The sequence below is a fragment of the Plecotus auritus genome, assembly GCF_963455305.1.
Source record: "Plecotus auritus genome assembly, chromosome: 1".
Taxonomy (NCBI): domain Eukaryota; kingdom Metazoa; phylum Chordata; class Mammalia; order Chiroptera; family Vespertilionidae; genus Plecotus; species Plecotus auritus.
The window spans coordinates 51,671,058-51,692,861 of NC_137770.1; the positions used below are offsets into that span (position 1 = coordinate 51,671,058).

A 21,804-nucleotide genomic window follows, 5' to 3' on the forward strand; every position below is an offset into this window, starting at 1 on the left:
ATGCAATTGTTCATGACTAAGAAAATTGACCAGATTTTCTTTTCCCAGGGTTTTAAACTCTGTAGAGCAGAAACTTGTGCTTTAAGAACCTATTGCTATATCCTTAAGTGTTATAATTTGTGAGTGTTCATTAAATTTTTCAAGTAGGAAATGGATGAGTACTCCTTTATCTTTTTTTCTCCAACTGCTGAAGTTGGGCTTGGAGACTGGGGATGAGGGGAGGAAGAAATCCTAGCTATTCCAGGGTAGAAGTGTGGCATCTTCTGGTAATCTCAGTTTTATGTAGGTAAGTTATTTCACTTTTCAGTTTTAAATTCTCAGTAGTATGTAGGAAACATTATTTTATTTAAAAGCATGTCATATATTATGAAGTTAAAAGTCATGATTGTAGGAATTTAGAGTAATTTGTTGCTTAAACTGGACTACTTAGTTTGGGATACCACTTACCTGGAAGTGCACATTCAATCAACTCTGCTATTAGGACTATATCTGGGAAGAGATTTTAAAAGTCAGCAATATCTTCTTCACTTTTTCTGTTCTTTCCAGAAGTGATTAGAATGCAATAAGATCAAATTTTGTATGTTATCAGACATTTGGGTTTTATTTAAAATATAAATGCTTATAGTGTTTTAAAACTGAAAGGGACTTTGAAGATTATTTCATTTGAATCTCATTTTTTAGACAAGTCCTGGGGAGTGTAAGTGGTTTTTCCCCAAGGTCATTTCTTAAGTATTATCATCTTAATTTCCTGATTCCATTCTAATACTTACTGAATCATACTTGTCTTTTTTGTAGCTAAAGTAGGAAGGAGGTTGATAAAGTGACTTAAGACATTAAGGTTTGAAAATGTTGGTTGGTTGAATATATAGATATAAACTATGTGAATATTATATACAATCTTGGAGTTTCAGGGAAAATGAAAAAATAAATCAGTTATTAGTAAGTGCAACTTGCCCCAACTTAACTGTTCCTGATAACAAGAACTACACTGAAAGTAGTTGATTAAATAAACAGTTTTACTTTGTTTTTGAGCAGTTGTGGGACATCAACACTAGAGATGCTAGGATTTTTTGTTGTTAAAATGCTGTTTATAAAAACAAATCCAATATAAAGATATCTTTGCATTTTTTCTATCTCCTGAATTAAAATAATGTGACTGATAATTGTTTTTTAAATATTTTTTTATTGATTGTTTTTGGAGAGAGAGACAAGGGAGAAAGAGCATCTATATGAGAGTGAAACATCCATCAACTGCCTCCTGTATGCCCCCTAATGGGGACTGAGCTTGCAGCCTGGGCATGTGCCCTGACAGGTGATTGAACCACTAACCTTTCTGTGAGCGGGATGACGCCCAATCAATCACCTGAGCTACCTGGCCAGGGTGATAACTTTAGATTACCAGTATTGTAATTGAAAACAATATGATCATACAAGCTTTTTTGTTTTTCCTTTTCTTGAGAAAAATTTTAAGACTGAAGAGAAGTACAGAGAATAAAAAAAGACCCTATGTTTTTTCTACCATCATTTAACAGGTGTTTTAATTTTGTCACATTTATGTGACCATTTTAAAAATGAAAGAATGGAAACATAACACAAAGTTGATGTTCTCTTTGACACCTGCCATCCTCCTGGGCAATCACTATTATGAGTTTTGGGGGGGAGGGTGGTCCTTCTAAACTTAAAAAAAACTTTTATAATCTCTGCATATATGTGCAACCAATATATAGTAGAGATAGCAATAATGAACAATAGCAGTTTACATTAAGTGTGCACTTTGTTTCAAGCAGTGATTCTAAGAATTTCATTTGTTATTCTCATTTAACCCTTATGGTAACCGTAGAGGTTCTCTTATTACCCTCCCATTTACAGATAAGCAAATTGAGCCATGGAGAAATTAATGCTAGCTCCAGGATGATTTGTTGAAGATTGGTTCTGCTTTAGTAATTTTCTTCATTCTTTGTCAAGTTCTGCAAAAATTGTAACTATTGTTGTTTTGAAAGCCTTGCCCTGAATAGTTTGCCACCATCTTCCTATTTTCTGTTTTAACTATGTTCAGTGGCAGTTGATCAGCAAGGTCATGATAGTGTGAAACCACCTTGAAGTTGGATTGTGGCTCTGGGGACATGATTACATAGAGCAAGATACTTTTGAGTTTTTGTGTTTTTTTTTAATCTTCATTGTTAAAAGTATTACATATGCCCCCTATTGTCCCCCATTGACCCCTGAGTTTGGATTTTTATTTATTCTGTAATCAACTACTTTTTTTTTTTGTAATCAACTACTTCACAGTGCTCTTGTTTTTAATATTTAGGCAGATTCTCTGATGGGTTATCTAGGTATTTAATAATGTCGCCTGCAAATAACAGTTTCTAGAATATATAATACTTATTTTTTTGTTTAATTTTGTCATCAATAATAGTGGTGAAATGTGCACTCTTTTCTTGCATTTGACTCCATGAGCCAGTGCTACTTGTGTTTTTCTTTTGTTTTGCAACTTTTATTCATTTAAAAAAGAAAATCTTTATTCTTGCCTTATTAGTAGATTTTTATTGGAAATGGATGCTGGATTTTATCAGATGCCTTTTTAACATTTCACAGTATGACATGTGTTTGGTAATGCTAATAGACTTGCTTATGTTGCACCATCATTATATTTCTGAAATAAACCCCACTCACATTTCATGTGTTAATCTTTTAATGTTTAAAATGTTAACTTTTAGCCCTAACTGGTTTGGCTCAGTGGATAGAGCGTCGGCCTGCGGACTCAAGGGTCCCAGGTTCGATTCCGGTCAAGGGCATGTACCTTGGTTGCGGGCACATCCCTAGTAGGGGGCGTGCAGGAGGCAGCTGATTGATGTTTCTCTTTCATCGATGTTTCCAACTCTCTCTCCCTCTCCCTTCCTCTCTGTAAAAAATCAATAAAATATATTTAAAAAAATAAAATGTTAACTTTTAAAACTTTCTAATGTTTTAAATTTAATGTCTTAAAGTTAAAATTTTATTGTTAACTTTTAAAATTAACCACTTGCTAATATTTAGTTGTGAATTTTTACAAACATCTTTATGGGGCAGTATTATAATTGTATTGTTTGTGCATTGTTGTGTGTTGGTATTGTTACTTTACTGACTACTTAAGAAGAGCTGAGACTCTTTCCTCATTGCCCTAATGCATTTAAAGTAGCTTAAGAATTGTTTGTTTCTTGAAGGAATGAAAGATTTCTCCCTTAAACATTCAGAGCTTGGTTTTTGTTTGTTCCTTTGAATCTCATTCCTGGTTTAGTTCATTAGTATCCTAACTATATTATTCCAGTTCTCTAGTTCACTGTTAATTACTGTCAAATTTGTTTTTTGAAATGCATCCTTAATTGAGGAAGTATGATATATCAGACACTGCACTAGGTATAGATACCATTTTTGTCCCCTAAACCACCAGTTTTTTTCCCCCAAACCACCAGTTTTGACTCATTACAGATTATAGAACTAAAAGCAAATTCATTGACTCATTATTTTTTTTCACATTCTGAATTCAGTGTTCATTTCTTTCTTTTTTTATTTTTTAATCCTAACCTGAGGATATGCTTTCATTGATTTCTAGGGAGAGAAGAAGGGAGAGGGAGAAAGAATGAGAAACATTGATGTGAGAGAGAAACATCGATAGGTTGCCTCCTGTATGCACTTCAATTGGTATCTAACCTGCAATCTGGGTATGTGTCCTAGCTGGGAAACGAACCTGCAGTCTTTGGTGCATGGGTCAACACTCCAACCAACTGAGCCATACTAGCCAGGGCCAAATTTTTTAAATAATATTTTTATTTTGTGATAATTTTAGATTTACACAAAAGTTGCAAAGATAGTACAGAGTTCCCATATGTCCTTCACTCATCTTCTCCTATTACTAGTATTATCTTTTATAACCATGGTATATTACTGTTAACTAGTCTAGACATTACTTGAAATCACTTACTGTAATATAAAATAGAGTTAACATTTTATGAATTATTCATATAAGTCTTTGACGGCTTTTTCTTCTTCCTTTACAGAACTAATGGCTAAAGAATAAATCAACATGGCAACTATGGTTCCACCAGTGAAACTGAAATGGCTTGAACACCTAAACAGTTCTTGGATTACAGAGGACAGTGAATCTATTGCTACAAGAGAAGGGGTTGCTGTTCTGTATTCTAAACTGGTCAGTAATAAGGAAGTAGTACTTTTGCCCCAACAAGTTTTGTGTCTCAAAGGACCACAGTTGCCAGACTTTGAACGTGAGTCTCTTTCAAGTGATGAGCAGGACCACTATTTGGATGCCCTTCTTAGCAGCCAGCTAGCACTAGCGAAGATGGTTTGTTCAGATTCCCCATTTGCTGGGGCACTTCGAAAACGACTGCTTGTACTCCAGCGTGTTTTTTATGCACTTTCTAATAAATACCATGACAAAGGCAAAGTGAAACAGCAGCAGCATTCTCCAGAGAGCAGTTCTGGTTCAGCAGATGTCCATTCTGTTAGTGAACGTCCCCGGTCAAGCACTGATGCACTTATAGAAATGGGTGTTCGAACTGGTCTAAGTTTATTATTTGCACTTCTAAGACAAAGTTGGATGATGCCTGTGTCGGGATCTGGTCTCAGTCTTTGCAATGACGTTATTCATACTGCAATTGAAGTTGTGAGTTCTTTACCACCATTATCTTTAGCAAATGAAAGCAAGATTCCTCCAATGGGCTTGGACTGCTTATCACAAGTAACAACATTTCTTAAAGGAGTAACTATTCCCAATTCTGGGGCAGACACTTTAGGTCGAAGATTAGCTTCTGAGTTGCTGCTTGGTTTAGCAGCTCAACGAGGCTCTTTGAGATATCTTCTTGAATGGATCGAAATGGCTTTAGGGGCTTCAGCAGTTGTAAATTCCATGGAGAAAAGCAAATTACTATCAAGCCAGGAAGGAATGATCAGCTTTGACTGCTTTATGACGATATTAATGCAGATGAGGCGTTCTTTGGTATGTATTATATAAATCTCAACTTTAAAATTTTTATCTAATGATTTTGGGAGAAGTCCACCAAACCTTTAACATATTTGTGGTAATATGGGATGATTTGAGAGTTCTGGTGATAGTTAAGTTATTTAAATATTTTATGTACTTGGAGTGAAGAAACTTTTATACAAACAAGTTGATGTGAATATGTAATTCAAGGACAGGCTAGGTAGTTCAGTTAAGACCATTGCATCAGGAGTAAGGATTGTAGTTTTAGTTTTATGGCTACTTATGTGAACTTGGGAAGTTCATCTAATTCTTTGTTGTAAACTCACATAAAATGAGTGTACTCATATAATAAACTCATGTGAAATGAGTGTGGAGGTCTTTTGAAAAAATCTCTAATTTTATCCTTCTCAATTTTTATTAAGCATTGTGCCAAGTGTTATTGTAGGCCCTAGGGATATAACAGAGAAAAATACAGTTTCTGCCGCATGGAGCTAACACCCTGGTAAGGGAATCAGACAGTCAATAAATAATTTCGGATAGTGAGAAGTCTTAAGAATTAAAATTAGGGAGGTAAAGGGAGCCTGTCCTACAAAATTATAGGCTCAGGGCAAAGAGTGGGGAGGGGAAAGGTATGCTATTAATATGGTCAGGGAAAGAGGACTCTGAATTGTGACATTTGAGCAGAGACCTGAATGAAGGGGATTGATGAGCTAAAAAGCAAAAACCTGTGAAAAGAGTGTATTGTTCTTGGAGGAAAGTAATTGCTTGACTATTATTATGAAACTAATCTTGGGCCCTGCCAGAGTGGCTCAGTTGGTTGAGCGAAGTCCTGTGCACTGAAGGGTTGCCAGTTCCATTCCTGGTGGGGGCACATACCTGAGTTGTGGTTCAATCCTGGTTGGGTTATATGGAGGGCAACTGATCAATGTTTCTTACATCCATGTTTCTCTCTCCCTCTCTTCCTCTTTCCCTCTCTCCTCCTCCTCCTCCCTCTAAGCATGTCCTCTGGTGAGGATTAAAAAAAAGAAACTAACATTGGGTACCACATTAAAGAATAAACAATAAATTATAGTGTAGTATGATCAATTTCAAGAATTTCTAAGACTGAAATGTAATGCCTTTGTGAAAACCAAGAATAAAAATTCAAATTAAGAATACAAATTTAGCCCAGCCGGTGTGAATCAGTAGTTGAGCATGGTTCCATGAACCAGGAAGTCACAGTTAGATCCCAGTTAGGGCACATGCCCGGGTTTCCAGCTCGATCCCCAGTAGGGGGCGTGTAGGGGCAGCTGATCAATGATTCTCTCTCATCATTGATGTTTTTATCCTTCTCTCCCTCTTCCTTCTTCTCTCTGAAATTAATAAAAAAAAACATAAAAAAGAATACAAATTTAAAATATAAAGACTGAAACATTTATAAACTGACTTAATTTCAATTGGGTTACATGGATCAGTCTTTTTGGTGCCCTTTATTAACAAATATCAATTAACAAATTTAGTTAGAATAACTAAAAATGCCACTTATAAATTATGTACGTATATTTCAAGACCCTCCCCCTCCAAAAAAAGTGGGAAGCTCTTAGATTAACAGGAATGTTTCATAAAAAACAATTGTGTTGAATTTGTTTTAAAACCAGAGCATTTAATTTTCACCTGGTTTACATTAAAATCAAGACAAGGAAAGCATACAGTGCTTTGTTCAATATATGGAAATGTTGACAGGACCCTATGATCTTCACCTGAAGTGGAAACTGAGAGCCAGAGATTCACTAATTTAAGTAAGAAATGTTTGAGGGAACACCTGTGAGAGGCAGTTAGACCTTGTTCTGTTTTCTTATTCAATATTTAAACTCATTTACTTGTACACCTATTTTTCTAATTTTCCGATCTTAATACTTTCTGGTAACATTCTCTTAATTTACACTGCTTTCAAACATGTAATGCCATTTAATGACCTGAAATAATGTATCTATTCATGGGCATGTGTTAGTATTTCTGGGAGAGTCGCTTAATTCTTCATTTTACAGTCTATTTATTTTGCATTGCCTTGTTACAAAGAAAATATATTAATGATTGTTCAATCTAGTTATCTTATATAATAAAAGCCTAATATGCAAATTGTCCCCTCGACCAGGAGTTCGACCAGGGGGAGGGGCCGGCCGGCCTGCTGCCCACTATCCCTCCCCCTGGTCAGCCCCGCCCTGGCCCGAGACTGGGAGAAGGGAGGCCCTGGCTGGCAATCAGCAGCTGCTAGGGAGCCTACCTGTGCACAAATTTTGTGCACTGGGCCTCTAGTATGATTGTATGCTTGCTCATGGTGTATTTTCCTTCTTAAACAAAATGCTAAATACCTTGAGTCAGAGGTTTCTTCCCCATGCTTGCCTAAGGCTTTATCCTACAATATTGCCCCTTAGTGGGAAGAGGGTGCCCCAGGAAACTAGATTGCTTTCTTCAGTATCTGTTTAGTCTCATTATCTTTAGGTTTGTATGCATATTTGGCTATTAGTTTAAATTGGCCCTATAAGCTTAAGAAATATTTATAGTAAATATATTTACCTACCCAATGTATTTTAATCTTCATTTAATTAACCTGCAATAAACATTTCATTCCTTTTTGGCTTGTTTTATTTACTGCTCTCCAATACCTGCACTTAGGGAAGAGGAGGGGTAACCTTTATTGAGTGCCTAATACCTACCAGGTGGTTTATGTGCACTGTCTCATTCAATTATCATGTTAATTTCTAAGATATTATTTATCCTTATCTTAAAGATGAAGAAACTGGCAATTATCCTAAATTTACACATCTTGTTCTCAAAAGAACTAGAATTCTAATGTGTACTTTTGATTAAGCCCTTATGGGCCAGGCCCAGTGTTAACTAATTTCTACTACAACCCCGAGTGTCTGTAAAGCCCATGTTTTTTTCTGCCTCCCTCCTCCCCCCCGTATATGTTAAATCAATTTATTTTTTTCCCTATGAAGGCCTACTTTAAAGTAGATTGAAAAATATATTGTTTATTTTATGGCTGGATTTCTAGTTTCTCTCCACTTGGCCTCTTTCATTCCTGGGCAAAATGTCAAATACACCTAGTCAGAAAGGTGTCTTTACTCACCAAGACTGTACCCTATAATATAACCCCTTGTTAGGACAAGGACACCCCAGAAAACTAGATTGCTTTCCTCGGAATCCTGCATCTATTCTGCGAGAAGAATTTTGTTTTTAATTTAGTTTGCTCCCAAAGTCACCACAGACCTACATTATATTGAATTTAATTAAATCTCAGATTGACTTTTTAGGGGAAAGAAATGGTTATTTAATTGAATTTTATATTCAATATTTTTTTCTTGCACAATAAGTAATAGAGTCTGATGCTCTTGGGCTCCAGAACCCATGCTTCTTACACTTTACAGTAGTGTCTGAGAACTCAGAAAATATCTAGAACCTCTCCTGGTACATTGGACCACAACCTGACCTGATCATCCCTGTCTTAAGTTTCTCTACCACTGAACAACTGGGATAAAATGTATCCTCAACCTAGATCCGTGGTCGTCAAACTGCAGCTCGCGAGCCACATATGGCTCTTTGGCCCCTTAAGTGTGGCTCTTCCACAAAATACCACGACCTGGGTGAGTCTATTTTGAAGAAGTGGCGTTAGGAGAAGTTTAAGTTTAAAAAATTTGGCTCTCAAAAGAAATTTCAATCATTGTACTGTTGATATTTGGCTCTGTTGACTACTGAGTTTGCCGACCACTAACCTAGATGTTAGAGGAAGAGACACATAACCATCAATTGCGTACTTGTCATAAGGATTAAAAAAATATAAGTTTAATCCATAAGTTGTATTTACTTGTGTGATTTTTAAATTCCACTACCCATACACATAATAATTGTGTTTGAATGGGAGTGCACAAGATATTCATTAACTTAGATTCAAATCAAGAGTAGGGAAACGATGTCAGTGTACATCTGTGAATTCTGGAAAAATAACAATAAACACATTGTACTTTGATGCCACTAGATGTTTACTGAGCACTGTGTGCCAAATACTGTTAGGCACTGGGTTAAAAAAATGAATAAGCTTTGTAGTGTCCATGCCCTCAGCCAGCTCGCAGTTTAAGGAAAGAGAGATACATGGACATTTCAAATTAATGATAATGGGTTGTACTAGAAGTCTGTACAGGGAGGAGGTGGTGGGATACAGGAGGAGAGCTGGAGGGGAAGGGGCAGGAATTGACTTATGGTGGAGGAACCCCTGAGCTTAGTTGAAAAGTAGGAAGAGTTTGCCTACAAACATGATATATGTCAGTGAGGGGACTAGAGAACTTTTTAGATGAGAGGACCAGATTTCACAAAGTGACTAGAAGACAAGCCCTGGATGTATGGGGTGGAATGAGATGAAATGAGACTGCCAAGCTAGGCAGGGCCTTGAATCCCTTGCTTCTTGATCCTGTAGCTAGTGGGGAGTCATTGAACCAATTTTAAGTAGAGTAAAACCAGATAGCAAGAACATAAATGTACTCCATCCAGTCTTATATTCTTGTCTTAATATCTTCTAAGGATAAATGTGAAAAAATAAAAGGTATTACATTATTTTTAATGGTAGGTATTTAAGAAGAAGGTAATTAAATGAAGACCTATGAAACCACTAGTTATTTTAATTTCTACTTTAGCTCTGGACCATTGAACTTCCTATGGTATGTTAGTAATGTATATAGTTATACATTTAATGTACTATATTTTTCAAAATTTAATTTATTTTAAAATGCTTAGGTATTGCCCTTTTTTTTGTTGTTGTTTTTATATTATGCAGTACGTTTACAAAACACATTAAGAATTCTGTATACAATGAGTTTTAGAGATCTCTGTAATCCTAATTGATTGGGACTAAGCCTCTCAACTATTTTGGGAAGAACAGAAAACAGTGACAGTCTCTGCAGACAATGTTTGAAGGATATTTTATTGGTTTCTTATTCTTAAATCTAGCAATAATTTATTAAAGACTCCCTGTATTTTCTCTTCTTTCTCAGTGTACATGGTGCAAAGTGCAGTTACTACTTACTATATGTTAGGAACTATGTTAGGCGTGTTTTATACATAATTTCAGTTAATCCTCCCAACAGCCCTATATAATATAGGCATTATTTCTGTCTAAGGATAAGGGATCTTATCCTTTAGTTGCACAGCCAAAAAGTGATGAAGTTTGGATTTAAACCCAGGTCTGTCTGTTATGAAAACTTTATACAGTTTTTAACATTTTCCTCTATACTGTAGAAAAGCATAAAAAAGGTATTGATGGTACTGGTGCCAGCTCTTAGGAAGGTACAACACGCTGTTCCTCATCTGCTATTGGCTTGGTGATCACTAGAAGTGTTCTTTAAACAGTGGAGCCAAATATTACAATTGTGTTTTTCCCAATTATGGAATTTGGAGAGGCTATGTCCCAAAGTATTTGCTAATATAGCAACACCTGGTGTGTCTAAGGACTAATTAATTTTGAACACTCAGCTTCTGGCATGACTCCAGACCTACAAGTGGCTCTCTAAAGCCTTACCACTCAAAATGGGCACCAGACAGCAGCATTGGCATCAACTGGGAGCTTGTTAAGAAATTCGGAATCTCAGGCTCCCATCTATATTTATTGTAATTGGAATGTGTATTTTAACAAGATCTTTAGATAATTCATGTCTATTTTAAAATTTGAGAAGTACCACCTTAAACAATTAAAAAGAAAAGTTGTTTTGGTAGCAGCAGGTTTGTACCTGGTGACCCAGTGATAAATTAAATAGCCAACATGTTCATTTCTCTCATTACTTATTAATCATGTTGATTAAAATAATTTGAATTGATAAAATCATAATCGTAGATTTGGATGGGATCTTACTGGGCATCTAGGTCAACCACCCCTCCACAATAGTGGACATACTTTTCTATGGTATATCTGCCATGTGATCTTCTAGAATATAAATATTTTTATAATACAGTATCCTTTGAAATAAATGCCACTGATGAAAATTTCAAAATTACAGGATTGGCAAATCAGAGAAAGAACTTGATATTTGTGATCTAAAGATTTAAGAATATGTATGGGAATTTGAGGGAGCAATGAAGATGAAGTTCATTTTCTGGTTTATCATTTTTCAATGAGAGAATGATTTCTAGTCATAGCCTTTGGGCCCTACTGTGGAGAGTAGGCATTTAGTCCCAGAGAGCTACTATTGTTACCTGACGGGGTTTGGGCCCGGAGTAGGTCTTCATTACTGTGTGGGTTCTTGACTTCATGTAGGAAAGATTTCACAATACCAGTCCAGGTGATTTTGAGAGTATGTTTATTAAAGTTGGAGACAGTGAAACAAAAGAAGGGCTTAAGGTAGGAAAAGCAATAGGAGAGGAAAAGTCAGAGAAAAGGGGTCATTGAAGACAGGTTCAGGGGGTCAGCCCGGATCAAGCTGCTATTGCCCACTGCTCCCCTGGTTGCAACTCTTGTGGGGTTAGGAGTTGCAAGTCTTAGAGTTTAGGAGAAAAATAGCAAAGATACAATGCCTGGGAGTGCTGTTGCCAGAGTGAGCTGTGGCTTTTTTGTCTTGAGGCTTTTTACCTCTCTTGCCTGCTGGAATTCTAGGGAAGGTCTCATGGGGAGAGTCTTAACAGAATATTCATTAGCTTTTCAGGTGTGTTTCAATATGTTGATTCACCAGAATGTGCATATAGAGGGCTCAGGGGTTATTTTCTGGTTAGTTTCATTTTTATTTATTTTTTATAAATATATTTTATTGATTTTTTACAGAGAGGAAGGGAGAGGGATAGAGAGTTAGAAACATTGATCAGCTGCCTCCTGCACACTCCCTACTGGGTATGTGCCCACAACCAAGGTACATGCCCTTGACCAGAATCAAACCTGGGACTCTTGAGTCCGCAGGCCGAGGCTCTATCCACTGAGCCAAACTGGTTAGGGCTGGTTAGTTTCATTTTTAAAAGAACATCATCAAGAAGGTCATTGAAGAGGGGTGGGACTGAGGCCCTTCTGTCCCAGGACAGTCTGGAATATGTAAGCCATTTGCTCCTTAGTGTCCTTGGTTAGGGAAGATAAAACCTTATGATTCATTAGCTAGCTGTACATTGCTCAGATTGTTTGGTCTTGTTTAATGATACTATCTCATTTTCCCTTATTCCACTTGTCAAGGAATCTCCTAGCTTTTTACTGTCTTTCCTCCAGCTGTGCTAGAAAAAAAAAGATGCTTTGTTGCTAGTGTAGTCAGGTAGCCACATGAACTGACTTTAGGATCTTAGTTGTGCTGAAACAAAAAAGGGAGGGCCAGACTTCCTGCTCTGGTCAGGGTCATCACTCAAGTTGGCTATGTTCTGCTTGCCTTTATCCTTGGGGGCAGATGGGCAAGGAAGCCCCAGGGGAATAGAATATTTCCTGGGATCCCATTTACTGCATTCTGACCACCCACAAAGAATGTGTAATTTGTAAAATTCTGCCTCTTTGATTGTTTTTGGCTCAAGCCCTGTGACCCTTAGAACAAATAACTATTTAATAAGGTCATCAGCGAGGGAATGGCACTTAATTTATGGTTTCACTCTATAGCCACATCTTTTATAACGTTTATTTGTAAAGTTGATTTCATGACCTAATGTTCAGATTTGATCTTAATGCACATAATCATATAAACAGTTCTCAAATGTTTTTGTGGACTATTTAAGTGATTTTAATACGTATGTCTTTCTTCTTCCTCACAATGTTTTAATTATAGGGTTCATCTGCTGATCGGAGTCAGTGGAGGGAACCAACCAGAACATCTGATGGGTTGTGCTCACTCTATGAGGCAGCTTTATGTCTCTTTGAAGAGGTATGTAATAATCATGGCTTTTACATTACAAATTACTTTGTGTTAAAATGCTATTGCATGTATTTATCCCTTAAAAATAATCTGTTCTACCTCTGGAAAGGATGCAAAAGAAAGTGACATCAGTGGTTGTCTCTAGATCTGGGGTGTCTGGCATCAGGAATAGGGAACATATTTTTCAGCATATACCCTTTTATTCATTTTAAATTTTGTATCATATGAAGGTAACTGTAATTTTTTAGAAAGTAAAACAGATATAGAAAGACATACAAACAAATGTTGGTTTAATGATTTATCATTTAAAAAAAATCCTAATCTGTACCCAAGTAAAGGAATAAAACTTTATTCTTTCATGTCCTGGCCATAGCCCTTTTCCTCCTCACTTAGGTATCCACTGACTTTTAGAGTACAGATGCTCCTCAACTTATGATTGTGTTACATCCCAATAAACCCCTTATAAGTTTAAAATATCATTTAGTCAAAAGTGCATTTAATACATGTAACCTACCAAACATCATAGCTTAGCCTACCCTACCTTAAACATGTTGAGAACACTTATACCAACTTACAGTTGGGCAAAATTATCTAACCCAGTGGTCGGCAAACTCATTAGTCAACAGAGCCAAATATCAACAGTACAATGATTAAAATTTCTTTTGAGAGCCAAATTTTTTAAACTTAAACTTCTTCTAATGCCACTTCTTCAAAATAGACTCGCCCTTCAAAATAGACTCGCCCAGGCTGTGGTATTTTGTGGAAGAGCCACACTTAAGGGGCCAAAGAGCCGCATGTGGCTCGCGAGCCATAGTTTGCCAACCACAGATCTAACCCAACGCCTATTTTATAGTAAAGTGTTGAATATCTCGTGTAGTTTATTATGCATATCACTTCTATACCATCCTATCTAATAAAGAGGGAATATGCTAATTAACCATCAATCCGTCACAAAGATGGCTGCACCCACAGCTGAGGCCAAGTTCCCATAAGGAGCCTTAATGAGCAATCATCAGGGACCTGAGGCTACACCCTCCCCCACCCCTGTGGGGCTTGACAGGGGACCTCAGGCTGCATCCCCGCCCCAGCACTAGGCCAGGGGACCTGAGGCTGCGCCCCCCTGCCTGATAGGGCTTGACAGGGGACCTCAGGCCATGCCCCCCACCCAGCGGGGCTTGACAGGGGACCTCAAGGTGCACCCCCCAGTGCTGGGTCAGGGGAACTCAGGCCACGCCCCCCACCAGGTGGGGCTTGACAGGGGACTTCAGGCCACGCCCCCCACCCCAGCACCAGGCCAGGGGACCTCAGACCACACACCTCGCCCAGCGGGGCTTGAGGGGGGACCTCAGACCTCGTCCCCGCCCCAGCACTGGGCCAGGGGACCTGAGGCTGTGCCCCCTTGCCTAGCTGGGCTTGATAGGGCACCTCAGGCCATGCCCCCCACCCAGCGGGGCTTGAAAGGGGACCTTAAGGTGCACCTCCACTGCTGGGTTGGGGGAACTCAGGCCGCGCCCCCCCGCCCAGTGGGGCTTGACAGGGGACCTGAGGCTGCACCTCCCTACCGGTGGGGCTTGATGGGGGACCTGAGGCTGTGCTTCCCTCTCAGTGCTGGGCTGGGGGACCTGAGGCTGCGCTCCCCCCTCCCCCCCCCACCTGGCAGGGCTTGATGGAGGACCTCAGGCCATGCCCCCCACCCTGGTCTGGGCTGGGGGACCTCAGGCCACGCCCCCATCCTAACGCCGGGCCAGGGGACCTGAAGCTACACCGCCTGCCCGGCAGGACTTGACAAGGGTGGGACTGGCCGGGTCTGGATCTAGCCCAATTGAGGGGGGGGGGGTGCAGCTGGGTCTGGGTCTCACGCGATTTTGAGTCGCATGTGGGTGGGCGGGGACTTCACTCTGGGTCCCAGGGTGAGCCCCAGACTCTGACAGGAGGAAGATTTTCATATACATTTTACTAATTTTCTTTCATCTCTGACACTTCTATTATAGAGAAAGGGCAAATAGCAATATTAAATTATTTCCTCTAATTAATCCCCTTTTAATGTGCACGAATTTCGTGCACCGGGCCACTAGTCTTAAAGTAAAAAAGTTTTAAATCAAGCCATTGTAAGTTGGAGACTGTAATCACTTCGTTGCATTTCTTTATAGTTCTTTACAAGTCTACATCCTTAGACACTATGTATAGTTCAGTCTTGCCCATTATTGTAGACTATTTAAGTGATTTTAATACCTATGTCTCTCTTCTTCCCCTGGCCAGTGGTTTCAGTGGTTATGGGAGGCAACCAATCTACGTATTTTTCTCACATCAGTGCTTTTCTCCCCCTCTCCTCCCCTTCCATTCTCTAAAAATCAATGGAAAAAATATTCTTGGGTGAGGATTAACAACAACAAAAAAAGTCTTGCCCTGGCCAGTGTGGTTCAGTTGGTAGAGTGTCTTTCTGTGCAATGAAAGGTCACCAGTTTGATTCCCGGCTGGGGCACATACTCAGGTTGTGGATTCGATCCCCAGTTAGGGGTGTGCCTGAGGCAGCTGATTGATGTTTCTCTCTGACATAGATGTTTCTCTCCCTCCCTCTTTCTCTAAAATCAATTAGAAAAAAAAATTTTTAAGTCTTAAATCTTTTAATCTATTGCTTCCCTCCATTTTTTTTTTCCTTTTCCTTCATTGTATTTGTTCAGAAACCTGGGTTTTTTTCAGAATTGCCTACAATCTGAATTTTGCTAATTACTCATAATCCAGTTCAGTAGGTCCTGTGTATTTTCTGAAAATTGACAGGTGGATCCAGAGACTTTGGCAAGATTATATGGTGTTGTAATCTTCCATCAGTTTCTCTTTTTTCGTGGTATTAGCAGCCCTGATACTTCATGACTTGTTCTATTTTTATTTTATTTTATTTTTTTAAATATATTTTATTGATATTTTACAGAGAGGAAAGGAGAGGGATAGAGAATTAGAAACATCGATGAGAGAGAAACATCGATCAGCTGCCTCCTGCACACCCCCCATTGGGGATGTGCCCGCAACCCAGGTAAATGCCCTTGACTGGAATCGAACCTGGGATCCTTCAGTCCCCAGGCTGATGCTCTATCCGCTGAGCCAAACCAGTCAGGGCATGACTTGTTCTATTGATTCATTTGTGGTTGGTTGCAAAATGGTGGTATTCTATCATCCTCTTTCTTTTACTAATTAGAATGTTTTCGTAAAGAAATGATTCCTTTATTGACCACTTGGTTACTCTGCTACTATTCATATAGAAAAGGCAGAATAAATCTTGATTTCCCCCACCTGATTTTTTATTAAACACTGATTTTTATTTTACTAGGTTTCAGTTTAATGACTCAATCTCCTGTCATCCTTCAAACTTGACCAATTGATTTCATTTGAAAAACATTATGAACTGGTAGATTTAAACCTATTTGAGTTTCAGTCCATTGAATTATTATCTGTAGTGAAGCTTATATTGTTTCATCTTTGGCCTCCTCCCTCTATTGTTTTTGTCTAATGTTTAAAAAATAAAAAAGGTTTCCCACTGTGTTCCTCTCCCCAACTGTATCCTTTCTGTTGACTGTATTCTGTTCAATTTTTATTTCACTCCCAGTAGTTTCTCCTCAGTGTGGGTGCACTGTCCTGTAAAGGGATATCAATTTCAAGAGTTCACAAGAGCTAGATTGCTCTACTAGTAGGTTTTAAACTTTTCATCATGGACTCCTACTTATCTGCTGTCAGAGAGAGCACAGCTTTTCTCAGTTGCAACTGCTATTCTTAGCTTGGTTCACTGTTCTTTTCAGTGGCTACCTGATTGGTTGTTTTGTTTTGGTTTCTCTCTCTCTCTCTCTCTCTCTCTCTCTCTCCTTTCTTTTTTTCTTTCTGTCTTTCTTGCTTTCTTTCTTTCTTTCTTTCTTTCTTTCTTTCTTTCTTTCTTTTCTCTTTCTTTTTCTCTTTCTCTTTCTCTTTCTCTTTCTCTTTCTCTTTCTCTTTCTCTTTCTCTTTCTCTTTCTCTTTCTCTTTCTCTTTCTCTTTCTCTTTCTCTTTCTCTTTCTCTTTCTCTTTCTCCTTCTCCTTCTCCTTCTCCTTCTCCTTCTCTTCTCTTCTCTTCTCTTCTCTTCTCTTCTCTTCTCTTCTCTTCTCTTCTCTTCTCTTCTCTTCTCTTTTCTTTTCTTTCTCAGACACTCTGTTGCTTCCTCCTGCACAAATGTCATTACCACACAGATTTTGTGTTTGGTGGTGGTTTGTCTCCCCCAGCTTATATTTGGAGTTATTGGAACTACCATTGTTGCCTGATTTTGTTATGAATGCTAAGCATGGTTTTGGAGTTTGGTTTACAGAGAGAGTGGAAGGGAGGGAGAGAGACAGAGAAAGAGAAACATCAACGTGAGAGAGACACATCGATTGGTTGCCTCCCTTATGTGGGGCAGAAATCAAGCCTGCAACCGAGGTACATGCCCTTGACTAGAAGCAAACCCACAACCCTTCTGCCTGCAGACTGATGCTCCACTGAGCGAATTTTGCCTTCTAGTTGCTCTGTGTGGTGATCCAGAATGTTTAGAAAACTACGTTGCTCCTGCTATTGTCATCTTCCCTGAATCCCATCTACCTCCTAGTTGTTTTCAAAAAATACATTTCTAAGCTCTGTGAATAGACTTTTTTCTGCCTCCCTTCTCTTTTTTTGGTGGGGGGGATGGCTACGATTTTTCTTATAAGTCATATTATAGTAATTCTAGTGGCCCAGTACACGGATTCATGCACATTGAAAGGAAATTAATTAGAAGGAATATTTTAATACTGCTATTCACCCTTTTTCTATAATAGAAGTGTCAACCAAATTCACGATTGACAATGACGCGTGCAATTGGCGCCAGCGAAAGCTTTATTGTATCGCACATGTGGGAGTCAACGTTTATTTTTAAAATGTCAGTGCGTGTTATATGTACCAGCTGGTCAGTTGGATGGTCAGACGGATGTACAGTTGGTCACTTAGCCTTTTTTATATATAGATATCTCTAACTCACTTGGACCCACTATCCTTTCATCTCCAGCAAAAATTCAGATATTTTATTAGGGACTGGCAACCTTCCCTTATACATATGTTGTATGTTCTCAGAACTGTCCTCATTGTTCACTGGAAAATATTTGTCTAGACACATATTATTCCATTGTAGATACTATTTAAAGATTCTGACTTAAATTACTCTATTTCCCTTATGTAATGGGTTGGTAATCAAATACATTGACTATTGAAGATTTGTCTTTTATTGTTTCATTTGATTGAGGAAAAAAACTAAAAGGCAGACAATGTATTGACAACAGTTATAGTCAGAGTTAATATCTCTATTGTATAGAGTTCATACAAGTCAGTAAAATCTATTAAGCCCCAATAAATAAATAATAAACACATAGATGGAGAAACTTTAATTCTGTTGATAATAAGGAAATGTGAAGTTAAAATAATGTATCCTCTTTTCCTCACTTAAGTTTGTACAAAAGAAAAAAAAGCACAATACTTACTATTGGTATGGATGCAGTGAAAACTTGTACTCATATCACTCTATTGCTTGGTTAGGGTAACTGGGATGGCTATCCTGGGTCCTTCAGTTTTGGTAGGGTTGGTGGGATGGGGAAGAAGCCTGGATTTTTAAAAAGCATTATGAATGGCAACAAACTTTACCATTATATTCAACACAAATGGTAAATACGTCATGATTTTTATTTTATGTATATATGTGTATACTCTATGTGTGACTATTGAATTGCTCTGGACTATTACTGTTTTTAGGATAGCCCTAGTGATAAAATAATGTTGTAGTACTGTTTTGGAAAGCAGTTTAGTATAGTACGTGTCAAGAATCTTAAGATTGTTATTATTTTTTTTATGTAGTAGTCCCATTTCTGAGTTTTCTCTAGGTCTACTAAGGAAGTAATAAAAATGTCATAACAAATATATTAAAATAGCTTATATTACAAATAAGTAGGAAGAATCTAAATGACCAGTTAAAGGAAAGTAGTTAAATGAATTGTGATTTTTATATTAGATGGAATATTATAAGTTCAATTAGGAAGAGTAGGTAGACAATATGGAAATTTTGCATGAGTCTTGTATATCATCACTTTTTTTTTATTTTAGTCCTCACCCGAGGATATTTTTCCATTGATTTTTAGAGAGAGTGGAAGAGAGAGAGAAAGACAAAGAGAAATATCAATGTGAAAGAAACACATCAGTTGGTTGCCTCCTGCATGAGCCCTGACCAGGGCCTGGGTGAGGGAGGAGCCTGCAACCGAGGTACGTGCCTTTGATCAGAATTGAACCCAGAACCCTTTGAAGAAAGCTCTATCCACCGATCCAGACTGGCTGGGGTGGTATCATCACTTTTATATAGCCACTGTAATAACTGTTAAAGAACATAAAATTCTGGAAGGACATATGTAAAAAATATAACTTTTATTGTATTATGGTGAGGGGATTATCAATGGTGATTTTTTCCTACTTTGGTAAGCTCTGTTTTTCTATAATGCTTATTGTATGCAATAAAAAGATTTTTAGTTAAAAAGGTTTGCTTGTGTATCTCTATCTCCCCATTTTTGTCATCTTTATTTGTATCTTTTAGTGGTTTATTCTATAGTAGTATATAGTCTAGCCATCTGTGTTTAAGAATGGATGAGTTGTTAGGTTATTTGAGCAGTTGGGAGTTTTAGAAGGAAAGTTAACAGTAATTACAGAATATTTATTAAAATGTCTACTTTAAAAATATTTTGACAATTCATTATATGTTTTTAATTTTAATAGGTTTGCAGAATGGCTTCTGATTACTCAAGAACATGTGCTAGCCCAGATAGCATTCAGACTGGTGATGCTCCCATTGTCTCAGAAACCTGTGAGGTTTATGTTTGGGGGAGCAATAGCAGCCATCAGTTGGTAGAAGGCACACAGGAGAAAATATTACAGCCCAAACTGGCTCCCAGTTTCTCTGATGCTCAGACCGTGAGTTATTTGCATACCTTACAGATTGGTAGATGACAGGGTTTGCTTTAAATAATTATGAGTGTTTTTTAAATGTGTGAAGATTCTTGATTGTTTCTTATCTCTATTGTTTCTATATCATACTGTGTCAGTTTTTTCATTTTAATAGAAAAAATATTTTTAGTCCCCCATTTCCCTAAAGCTATTCCCAAGTTTTAAAAAATTAAGTTGGGATCTGGATTTTTAAAAAGAATTATGAGTGGCAACATACTTACCATTATATTCAACGTAAGTGGTAAGTAATACTAAATAAAAACTGGAATTTTCCCTTTGCCAGATTGGTATTTCATTTTTCTATTATGGTCACTTTTTTACATTTATAACTACCGTTAGCTAAGCTAGATGTTCTATTTTATTATTATTTTCATTAAAACATTTTTAAATGAATTTAGAATATAATATGGTTCCATAATGGACCCTAAGGAATTTATAGGAACATTTTATTTCTTGTCCTTTAATTATAAGAGGAGGTTAAAACATTTTACTTTGTTGTTTCATTGAACCATGACCAGGTAAATAACCTGGAAAGAGAAAATATATGTTAATCTGAGCACAACAAAGGCAACATGAAAAGGCCATTATGGTTTTCTTAATTTTCTATTTACTTTTCAATCTCTATGAAGATCCATGCCCTAGTTGGCTTTAAAAGACTTCTTTTGAGCCTCTTTGGTAAAAACCAACCGTAAATATTAACACATTGATTCTAACAGAAGCATTTTATATTTACATTTCTATTTGTTTGCTTATAGATTGAAGCTGGACAATACTGCACTTTTGTCATTTCTACGGATGGCTCTGTCAGAGCTTGTGGTAAAGGCAGCTATGGGAGACTGGGCCTTGGAGATTCTAATAATCAGTCTACTTTAAAAAAGTTAACATTTGAGCCTCACAGGTCCATTAAAAAGGTTTCATCTTCCAAAGGATCTGATGGTCACACTTTAGCTTTTACCACAGAAGGAGAAGTCTTCAGTTGGGGAGATGGTGATTATGGGAAACTGGGACATGGAAATAGTTCAACACAGAAATATCCCAAGCTTATTCAGGGCCCTCTTCAAGGAAAGGTATGTGCTTTCTTTTTTAACTTAAAAAATAATTAGATGCACTGGTGCTGTAATTGACAGTATCTTTCAGATTTTGTTGTGTTCCTTCTGAAGTTGCGTTACCCCAGCTCTATGAATTATCTTTTGAATAGTTCTTTTATGGTTTACAAAACATTTTCACATATATTATTTATTTATTTATTTATTTTTAATTTCTTTATTGATTAAGGTATTACATATTTGTCCTTATCCCCCACCTCCCATTCATGCCCCACCCCCCTGTTGTCTGTGTCCATTGATTAGGCTTATATGCATGCATATAAGTCCTGTGGTTGATCTATATTATTTAATTTTAATTCTTATAATAACCTTATTCAGGTAGTTATTTTCTCATTTCACAGGTAAGGAAACTGAATATGGGGCTCTAAGGAACTTCAGGCCCCCTTGCTCTCATGGAGCTTTAATCTGTGGGATAAAGATAATAAATAATTCAACAAACAGATAAAATAATTTCAAATAATAGTAAAGGAAAATTGAGTAATGTAACAGATACTAACTTGGGTGAGGTGTGTGATATTAGATAATAAGGTCAGAGTTCTCTTGGAGGAAGTAGCATTTTAACAGAAACTTACATAAGGCTTTTTTTTTTTTTTCAGGGTCTGCAGTTTTATTAGGTCCCCAAATTGTGTGCTGTCATAGTTAAAATATCCTTGGTTTCTGCTTTATGCATCTTAAATCCATCCTAAAAGTTTAATAAGAAAAGCTTGCTTTTATGAAAAAAATATTGAAATTGTCATTTCATATGTTTACTTTTTCTGATCTGAGTTTGTTTTTTTTTAAAAAAGATTTTGTTTCATATTTTACAAGAAACATTATATATACAAATCCTGTAGTATAAAATGATTCACATTTTAAATAAATTCA

General features: G+C 37.4%; 1 protein-coding gene across 7 annotated transcripts in view; it reads left to right on the forward strand.

Moving 5' to 3' along the window:
* The window catches only part of HERC1 (HECT and RLD domain containing E3 ubiquitin protein ligase family member 1), a 184,558-nt gene that overhangs the window by 23,746 nt on the left and 139,008 nt on the right, over nucleotides 1–21,804 (forward strand). For all 7 annotated transcript variants that reach the window (XM_080659702.1, XM_080659704.1, XM_080659705.1 and 4 more), the window contains exons 2-5: nucleotides 4,041–4,996; nucleotides 12,736–12,831; nucleotides 19,607–19,801; nucleotides 20,590–20,901. In XM_080659702.1, coding sequence (XP_080515828.1) covers nucleotides 4,067–4,996; nucleotides 12,736–12,831; nucleotides 19,607–19,801; nucleotides 20,590–20,901 — 1,533 coding nt within the window. In that variant the 5' untranslated portion in view covers nucleotides 4,041–4,066. The remainder of the gene's footprint in view (nucleotides 1–4,040; nucleotides 4,997–12,735; nucleotides 12,832–19,606; nucleotides 19,802–20,589; nucleotides 20,902–21,804) is intronic.